At 43.3% G+C, this 9942-nt stretch overlaps 1 protein-coding gene across 1 annotated transcript in view; it reads left to right on the top strand.

The window, feature by feature from the left end:
• Nucleotides 1-297: 297 nt before the first annotated feature.
• Nucleotides 298-9942, top strand: part of CREBL2 (cAMP responsive element binding protein like 2) — a 30924-nt gene continuing 21279 nt past the window's right edge. Inside the window, exon 1 of the mRNA XM_061205305.1 lies at nt 298-629. Coding sequence (XP_061061288.1) covers nt 615-629 — 15 coding nt within the window. The 5' untranslated portion in view covers nt 298-614. The remainder of the gene's footprint in view (nt 630-9942) is intronic.

Raw genomic sequence — 9942 nt, 5'->3', positions numbered from 1 at the left:
ATGAGGAGGGCCTGCTCCCAGGGCCCCTCCTTCAGGTCCGCCTCTGCGGGGCTCCTAGGGTCCCCTCCCCACGCCCAGACCGCTGGAACCCAGGGACCAAAACATTGTGGGAAACGTAGTTTCGGCCCCTCCTGCGTAGCGCTCGCCGCCAGGAAAACGGACGCCTTTCTGACGCTCTGTGGACATTGTAGTTTCCTTTTTGGTTCGCCGCGCAGAGACCGCGGTAACGAAAACTACAATCCCCAGAATGCCGCGGTGCTACGGCAGCCGAAGCAGCCAATCCGCGCGTCGCGCTGCCGCCTACTCTCCGGTCCGGGCCTCTCTCCAGGGCGTCTGTAAACACAGCCGGAGCCTGTCATGGAGGGGGAGGAGGAGGCAGCGGCGGCGAAGGGAGGCGTTCTGCGCCGCCTCCAGGGTCCGCTCTGCCATCCCTGAACTGGTCCCTCGTCCCCATAACTGTGGCATCAGGGAAGCGAACTGTTAGGCGAGAGGAGGAGGCAGTCAGAACCTTATCCCGTTCTTCCCCCCGGGCTGGGGCCGGGCCGGACCAGGCCGGCTGAGCCGGGGGAGGGCCGGGGGAGGGAGCGCCCGGCCGGGCCGGCCTGTCTGCCGAGATGGATGACAGTAAGGTAAGTCCCGGGGTTTGCACGCGCAGCTGCTGCCGCCGCCGCCTGCTTGTCGCTAAGTGCTCGTCCCGCCGCTGAGCCTCAGCCCCGTAACCCACGCAGCACCCAAGAGACACCGGCCTTAGACATCTCTGCGCCTCCAGCTATGACCCCAGCTACCCAGACAGGAATTGAGGGAACAGCGGGCTGCGTTCTTCCAGCAAGGGCCCACTCCTCTGGAAAATCACACCCAGGGCAAGCCTGTTGGTCAGCTTTTCCAGGTAGTGTAAATCCTAGTCCTCCCGAGATAAGTGAAGAAACTACTGTGCTTTTTCTTTTTGCCTTCCTTTGCCCCCACCCAGCCCCACCCTTTTCCTCCACGTTGGAGACCTTAACTAGGGCACCCTGAACCGGCCCTGTTCCCCTTGACGGTCCCCCTTTCTTCTCCCAGGCTCCCTTACTCAATGCCCCATTCATATAATCGGTTCACTCCCCCTCTGAGCTGTTCTGCTAAGCTCCTGTTGCTATTCGTCCAGAGTCTGGAATCTAACCTCCTCTAGAAAGCCTTCTCCAAGAAAAGGAATGAATTCCTTCTGGTTAATCTATCTTAATATTCCATCCCCATCCCCCTTTCCCTATCCAGATCACTTATCCCTATGATGATAAGATGACCGACAGTATTCATTATTGGTTAATTCATATAGTTTATGTATAACCTTTGTCTATCCACGTTAGTGTTGTCTAGTTATATGTCATGAAGATAGTGATGGTCAGTTTATTCATCATCAGCTTATCGATGTTTTAGAGTGTTTAGGAAATTGGACTTTTTTTTTTAAGGAATCAGACTCTAGAGTTTGCCAGTTTTCAAAATAGACACTCTTCCCTATGCTTTCCAGAGGTCTTACTTTCCACACTCTCTGGCATGCCGCTTGTGATAGCTTTTTCCTTCGTTTGGGTACCCTTTCCCCCTCCACCTAACCAGTAACATTTTGCTGCTATCAAGTTTTTGTTTCACCCATCCTCAGAGAGATTGAAAAAATTTCCATCTTCTCTGTGCTGCTTGTGTTATTCTACCTTATCTCCTCTTCCTGTTCCTGCAGAAGGCTCCGAGAGAAATGAAAGCAGGGAAAGCCCAAGGCAGTACTCTGGAATCAGGACTCACCTAGAGGAAGCTTATTTGTGAAGTAGCAAACCCCTCCTAATAGGAAGTGGTATTTCCCAGACAGAAAGGAGGAGTTCTGAAAGTTTTCCAGAAAAATCAGAAATAATTTTCCATAACAACCTTTGCTAGCTTGATCTTTCAGTGTTAATTTTGAAATTAAGTCCAAATACTGTATCCACTATTTTTCCTAGATATGGCTGGGAAAGGATGCTAAAGCAACATATTCTTTCATGTCCTGGGTTTGAGACTCTCACAGTATATTCTACATAATTTTCAGTTGTTTCTTTTTTGAACCTTTGAAACATGTAATAACTTTCTCAGAGTCTTCAGTAATCTCAAATAAATTCAAGAAAAATACGTAGGATTTTGAGTTATCTTATCTACCTATAAAATAACATAGGACTTATTTCTAGAAACAGGCAAGCTCTAGTGGAAGGTATAAAGTGTTATGGTTTTGCCTAAAGAGTGAAGTTAATTTTGGGGGGTAGGCTGTTCATAACTTCTTAGAAGGTTCATAGCTAAGCAAAATGAATTCAGTACTCATTCTTTATTAATTCATTGTATTGTGACGGTATTTAAAAACCAGCAGTTTCTTCAATCTTTAATGATTACGGAAAAGAAAAACCACTTCAGATGTCTCTGGATGGATAGTGCCTCTGTGAATACACTACTTTCACTTTGAATACATGCCGTAGCTGTGGTTGAGTAACGTTTAAATGCCACATACAGCAAGACCAGACTGCTCTTTCAGCAGTCAGGTGGTATGAAACAGTCTTTTAAAAAGGCTCCTAGTCCTGCCTTTGCCTGTGCTCTAGTTGTTACCGTCCTGCAAAATTGTATTCTCCTCCTAGTAGATACATACATACTCACACACAAAACACACTTCTCCCTCACATTATGTATGGGTGATGGAGTCTCAGGTTCCGTTTTCCCCTGTATAAGGGGAAAGTTGAGGCTTGGACGTATATGGTGGTTGTGCTGGTGAGGGCATAAAAGATGACAAACTGGCTGACAGCAAGGCCAGGGCAACAGGAGGAGGACAGAGTGGGCAGGAGCAGCAGTTACAGAGAGGCAGTATTTGAGTGAGCAGGTCAGGAAACATGATGATGATGTGATGACCTCCCTTTGTAAAGATTCTGTATTCTGAGTTGTTTTCATCAGTGGTGGTGAATGAGTTTGCCAAGAGCTTTCCACCTTCTGCCGTCTAGTTTCCTGGAGTCAGGGCAGGACAGTTTTGAATGGGAGTGCAGCTTTGCCTTCCAGGTAGGTAGCAATGTGCCTGGTATGTTACATCGTAGAGTACTGGTTAATAGTGATTGAATTGAATTGGAACAGAGTGGCATTAAGGAGACTGCCCTAGATGTACCTGGGCTTTATTAATCAGTTTGCTCTATTGAGCCAGCCAGCCAGAGTATACAGACTACAGCTAATGGGAAAAATAAAGCAAGAGACAGACTGGGCATCTAAAAGGGGGGCTTGGGGAAGTGCTAAGTAGCAGATCTCAAATTCTGATTGAATAGATTTCTACTTAGGCTAGTTGGGAAGGAAAAAATCTTGGCTACGTTATTTAACCTTTTTGAGCTTCCATTCTATCTGTTAGATGGTCAATACCTTTTTCCCAGGCTTTGTTGAGGATTAGAGATAATGCATATGAAGCATCGAATACAGAGTCTAACACATGATAGGCACTCAGAAAATATTATCCTTATCATATTACCTGTCAGTGACTTCCTCGGTCTTTAACACAGTGCAGTAGGCACCTGAGATGATCATTTTAGTAATTTTTAAGTGTGCGCTGTTGCATGACATTTGCAGCTGTGTTTCCCCCACGCTACCCGCTGCTCCTAACTATGCCCCCCAGTGGGACAGGGACAACGGGATGGGGCATGAAATGACCTTAAACTGTGCCCTTAACTGTCAGATTGTGTGAGAAAGGTAGTCTCCTGAGCCTACCTGCTTGTCCACCACTAAGAAAAAGCGCTTGTTTTTATGAAAGCCTCTTCTCCCTAACGTGCTGCATTCAGTTACAAAGAAAACTGAAATGTGTTATTTTCAGAGGCTTTGATCATAGAGGGTTTCTTATTTTCTATTTGACTTTCATGTTTATCGAATGAACGAATGAGTAACTTGAAATATCCTAGACCACCTGTGTTCCTGCCGCAGACTAAGCTGGTAAAAGACCACCATTCTGTATTGCCCAGCCTGACAGTTTAGGGCACCAAGTTCCAGCTGAGGGACTGGTGAGAGAGCGTGTCAGCCACTGGCCACAGGATGCTGATATGGGCTGCCCTTCTCCTCCATACTTCCTTTCCACCTGTGCTCTACACGATTATCTGAAAATGAGGTTTCTTATACATTCCTTACCCCTTAGGTCATTTGTTCCATTCAGTTGTTCTGAGTAATGCTGGTTCTCACGAAAATTTTAACCTGGCCAAAAATCTCTTTGACATTCCCAGAGCTGTCCTTTGGCCCCTGAAGTCCCTCCTGTTGGCCCCTTAGCCATCCTTTGCTATAGTTGGAACTACCCTCCTTGGGCAGTGCCACGAAGCCCAGAGACTTTCTGCCTTTTCTGTCCTCCTGCTCTATCCATGCTTTCCATGATACCAAGACAGAAGAGCCAGCTCGTTTACCAAACTAGACAGTAGATATTCATGTTTTAAATGTGCCTTCTTTACCTGCGTAGGCTACGTGTACATTTTAACTAGGGTACCTCTACAGATATCAGTTGAAATCTTAAGTTTAAATAAACTTATTCAGAATGTTTTGCTCTTTAAGGTTTTCCTAAAAGTTTGTTTATTTATTCATTCATCGTCAAACATTTGTTGGACACCTAATATGTATGTAACACGAGGCATTGTGCTAGAGATACAAAGACAAGTAAGAGTTTATAATTATTCTCAGGAGCTTATGTTTCAGTGGGCTAGACAGACGTACAGAAAAATAATTACAACGTGGTGAGGTAAGAAATGAGGGCAGTCGTGGCAAAGTGCTTTGGGGGCACTAAGAATGGATGCCTAACTGGGTATGTCAGACATGGGTCCACACAGTAGGAATGAATCTGTAAGGAAGAATAGGAGTCCCTCAGAAAATGGGAAAGAGGGAATATCCTATACTAAAGCATATTGCACTGGGAAATAAGTATTTTGGTACAAGCTAGAGCAGGAATTGGGGAATTTTCTTTAAAGGGGCAGATAGTAAATATTTGTGGGCCATGCGATCGATCTCTGTTGCAATTAACTCTACCACTGCAGCGTGAAAGCAACTGTAGGCAGAATGTAATGCATGGATGTGGCTGTGTTCTGATAAAACTTTATTTCCCCAAACAGGCAACAGGGTGGCTTTGGCTTGCCAGCTGGGCTAGAGTTTGCTGATCCCTGAGCTAGAGCATAAGGCACAACTAGAGGTATGGGCAGAGATAAGGATGGAAGGATAATCAGGGGCCAGATCATGATTTGCTTGGCAAGTTAAGCTCAGAAATTTGGGCCAGTATTTTTCAAAGTGTGAAATAAAGAAGACTGAATCAGAATTTTGGGGAACAGGGCCTGGGAATTTGAATTTTGTTTGAAAACCAAGGCACCATAGTTGTTGAGGAGCTATTAAAGGATTTTAAAGCAAAGGTGATAATATCAGATTTGTGTTTTCAAAAAAAATGTTCATGGCTATATGGAGACTGGATTAGGGTAAAGATGTAGGAACTGGAACAAGACTAGAGGCAGATGGTCCAATTAGTAAGGAACATAGATTTTGGCTTATAACCAGAGTTCAAATCTAATTTCCACCACTTTAAGCTATTATGATTTTGGACAGATTATTATTTTTTTATTGAAGTATAGTTGATTTACAGTACTGTATTAGTTTCAGGTGTACAGCAAAGTGATTTAGTTATATATATATTTTTTTCAGATTATTTTCCATTATAGGTTATTACAAGATATTGAATATGGTTCCCTGTGCTATACAGTAAATCCCTGTTGCTTATCTATTTTGTGTATAGTAGCATGTATCTGATAATCCCATAATCCTAATTTATCCCTACCCCCCTCCCTTTCCCATTTGGTAATCATAAATTTGTTTTCTATGTCTGTGAGTCTGTTTCTGTTTTGTATATAGGTTCATTTGTATTATTTTTTGATTCCACATTAAGTGATATCATATAATATTTGTCTTTGTTTGACTTACTTCACTAAGTATAATATTCTCTAGGTCCATCCATGTTGCTGCAAATGGCAATATTTCATTCTTTTTTATGGCTGAGTAATATCCCATTGTATGTATATATATATACCGCATCTTCTTAAGCCAGTAGTCTGTTAATGGGCACGTGGGTTGTTTCCATGTCTTGGCTGTGGACTGCCATAGTGCTGCTGTGAACATTGGGGTGCATATATCTTTTTGAATTAGAGTTTTCCTCTTTTCCAGATATATACCCAGGAGGGGGGTTGCCGGATCATATGGTAGTTCTATTTTTGTTCTTTTAAGGAACCTCCATACTGTTCTGCATAGTGGCTGTATCAATTTACATTCCCACCAACAGTGTAGGAGGATTTCCTTTTCTCCACACTCTCTCCAGTGTTTATTATTTGTAGACTTTTTTTTTTTTTAATTTTATTTATTTATTTATTTATGTTTGTGTTGGGTCTTCGTTTCTGTGCGAGGGCTTTCTCCAGTTGCGGCAAGCGGGGGCCACTCTTCATCGCGGTGCGCGGGCCTCTCACTATCGCGGCCTCTCTTGTTGCGGAGCACAGGCTCCTGACGCGCAGGCTCAGCAATTGTGGCTCACGGGTCTAGTCGCTCCGCGGCATGTGGGATCTTCCCAGACCAGGGCTCGAACCCGTGTCCCCTGCATTGGCAGGCAGATTCTCAAGCACTGCGCCACCAGGGAAGCCCCTTGTAGACTTTTTGATGATAGCCATTCTGACAGATGTGGGGTGATACCTCATTGTGGTTTTGATTTGCATTTCTCTAATAATAAGCGATGTTGAACATCTTTTCATGTGCTTGTTGGCCATCTGTATGTCTTCTTTGGAGAAATGTCTATTTAGGTCTTCTGCCCATTTGTTGATTGGGTTTTTGTTTTTTCGGTATTGTTGAGTTATATGAGCTGTTTAATATTTTGGATATTAACCCCTTGTCATTCGCATTGTTTGCAAATATTTTCTCCCATTCTGTAGGTTGTCTTTTTTGTTGATGGTTTCCTTTGCTGTGCAAAAGCTTTGAAGTTTGATTAGGTGCCATTTGTTTATTTTTGCTTTTATTTCTTTTGCCTTGGGAGACTTACCTAAGAAAATATTGCTATGGTTTATGTTGGTCAATTATTTTAATCTTTTCAGAACTGTATTTCTTTACCTATAAATTGGATGTGTTAATAAAGCCTTATTGAGTTAGTGTGAGAATTAAATGTTATATAGGTATTAAAAAAAACTTAGTACATAATGGGTTCAAAATAAATGCTGGTCCTCTGTGACTCCTCACCAGCTTGGTTAGGTTGCTCAGAAGAAAGGCCTGAGCTGAAGACCATGCTAGAGACCATTACAATGTAGGTTGTGGTTGATGCAGCATGCATAAAATCCTTGAAGGATGAAGAAGGTGGACAGAAGAGAGAGCTAAAGAGACAGAACCCTGGAAAACTTTAAAATGATCAGAAGAGGCCAAGGAATATGACTCAGCAAAATAAACTGAAAAGGAGAGGTTAGTGATACAGGAGAACCAGAAAAAAAAAGGTTGTTATTCCATCTAAAGTAAGTAGTGAAAAAGTATCCATTGGACTTCAAAAACGGGAGATTGTTTATGAACCTAGCATGAGAAGTTTCAACAGAGTGATGGGGCAGAAGCCAAAATGTAGCAGTTGAGGAAGAGTGGGTGGTAAAGAAGCAAAGACAGTAAAGTATACAGGCCGATACTGTGGGTTCATTTCCAGATTACTGCAGTAAAGCAAATATGTAATAAAGCAAGTCACACGAATTTTTTGGTTTCCTAGTACGTGTAAAAGTTATGTCTACATTATACTGTAGTCGATTAAGTATACAATAGCATTATGTCTAAAAAAAAAAGTACATACCCTACTTAAATAATACTTTACTGCAAAAAAATGCTAGCCATCATCTGACAATGCAGGGTTGCCATAACCTTCAGTTTGTAAAAAAATGCAATAAAGTGAAGCATGATAAAATGAGATATGCCTGTAGGCCACTCTTACTGAGTCAGTTTGTAACAGTTTGGGGCATTGCTAAAATACATGTAGTATTATATTTAGCTTCAAACAGTTAATAGCTGGGGAAGGGGAGGATTAGGGGTTGGGAGAGGAGAGGCAGGAGTTAACAGTCAGAAATGCCTGCTTTATCTTGTTTCTCCTCTGTTGATGAGAAAAACTGGCAGAAGGGTTAGCAGCAGGAAGATGTGATTAGACTCTCTCTCTTTCTGAAGATCTGGTAAATAAGAAAAGAGAAGAGCCTAACCAACAGCTGTGAAGGAAGTTATGGGAGCCTTAACACCAAATGAAAGTATAGCTGCTTGTTTTTTTTCTTTAAAGTGGTAAAGAGCAGTGGCTGGCTGCATTCATATCTGTCTTATTTTTCTTTAATCGATGGCAGATAATGTTTCACTTGATGTTTTCAAAAGAAAAGTGAAACAAGCTTTCCTGCTATTTTCCTTCTTAGCTGGGGCTGATGCTGCCACTTCATGTAAATGCAGTAATTCTCTTAGACTTCACAACTTGAAACTTTTATGAGTCGCCTTAAGAATTAGAGCATTAGGGGACTTCCCTGGTGGCGCAGTGGTTAAGAATCTGCCTGCCAATGCAGGGAACATGGGTTCGAGCCCTGGTCCGGGAAGATCCCACATGCCGCGGAGCAACTAAGCCTGTGCACCACAACTACTGAACCCACATGCCACAACTGCTGAAGCCCGCGTGCCTAGAGCTCGTGCTCCTCAACAAGAGAAGCCACCGCAATGAGAAGCCCGCGCACCGCAACGAAGAGTAGCCCCCGCTCGCCGCGACTAGAGAAAGCCCGCGCGCAGCAATGAAGACCCAACACAGCCATAAATAAATAAATATATATTTTAAAAAGAATTAGAGCTTTAGGATGTAAATAAGTGCTAAAAGGGTGGTAAAATAATAAGAGTTATTGATTGGTTTTTGAGATGTTACATCCCTTATGAGAGAGGTTTGGTTTTTTTTTTTTTATCAACTTCTATAAGCTGGTGGTAGTGGTGGTCATAGTAATACCAATTTAAATTAAATTGCAAAATATAAATTGCAAAACATTAAATTAAATTGCAAAAATATTTTTAAAAATTGCTAATTTTTCTTTGCATTTATTCATCCAATTATCAGTCTTTTAATAAATGCCTTGTAAATGCCTGGCTCTGGGCCAGATACAGTGGGGATTGGAATAGAAGACACAGCTTCTGTGCCTGCAGTGCGCACATCACTTGGAGGAGATAGAACTTAAATCTGTGAGGCCACTAAAAATAACCAGTATACCATGTAAATTCAGCGTGATGGTGACTATATGTTCCAGAAATTCGGAGATGAAAAATAATGTGTGGACAGAAGGTGATTGTCAGCAAGAGCTTCCCAGAAAGAGGGCCAGGGCTGACCCTAACCAAAGGGAGCATAATATTTGCAGGTTTGGATCGGGCGGCAGGGGCCGGGGTGTGGAGAGGGAGCGTTTACAGAAATGGTGAGTATAGGTAGGAATGCAGGGCGTGGGGTGAGCTCCCCAAGGACACAACCATGACTTGTTGGGAAAAACGAAAGAGAAAATTGGCTCGGTGAGCAGGAGCCTGGATGTAGTGGGCTGAATGGTGGCCTCTAAAAAGATACATCCATGTGCTAATGCAACCTGTAAATATCCCCTTATATGGTAAAAGAGTGAATATTATATGGCCCAAAATGTGATTTAGTTAAGTATTTGAGAGGAGGAATTTATCCTGGGTTCTCTGGGTGAGCCCTAAATCCAATGGCAAGTGTCCTCCTAAGAGTGAGGCAGAGGGGGATTTGACAGACAGACGTGGAGGCAGTGTGACCACAGAGGCAGAGCTTGGATCGACGTGGCCGCAAAGGAAGGAATGCTCACAGCTGCCAGCAGCCGGAAGAGGCGACGGATGGCTTCTCCCCTAGAGCGGCTGGAGGGAGTGCAGCAGCCCTGCCAGCCTTCTGGCCTCCAGAACAGA

This window comes from Eubalaena glacialis, chromosome 11, assembly GCF_028564815.1.
Source record: "Eubalaena glacialis isolate mEubGla1 chromosome 11, mEubGla1.1.hap2.+ XY, whole genome shotgun sequence".
NCBI lineage: Eukaryota > Metazoa > Chordata > Mammalia > Artiodactyla > Balaenidae > Eubalaena > Eubalaena glacialis.
The sequence above is the reverse complement of the archived record's forward strand: the minus strand, read 5'-3'. Positions and strand labels throughout refer to the sequence as shown.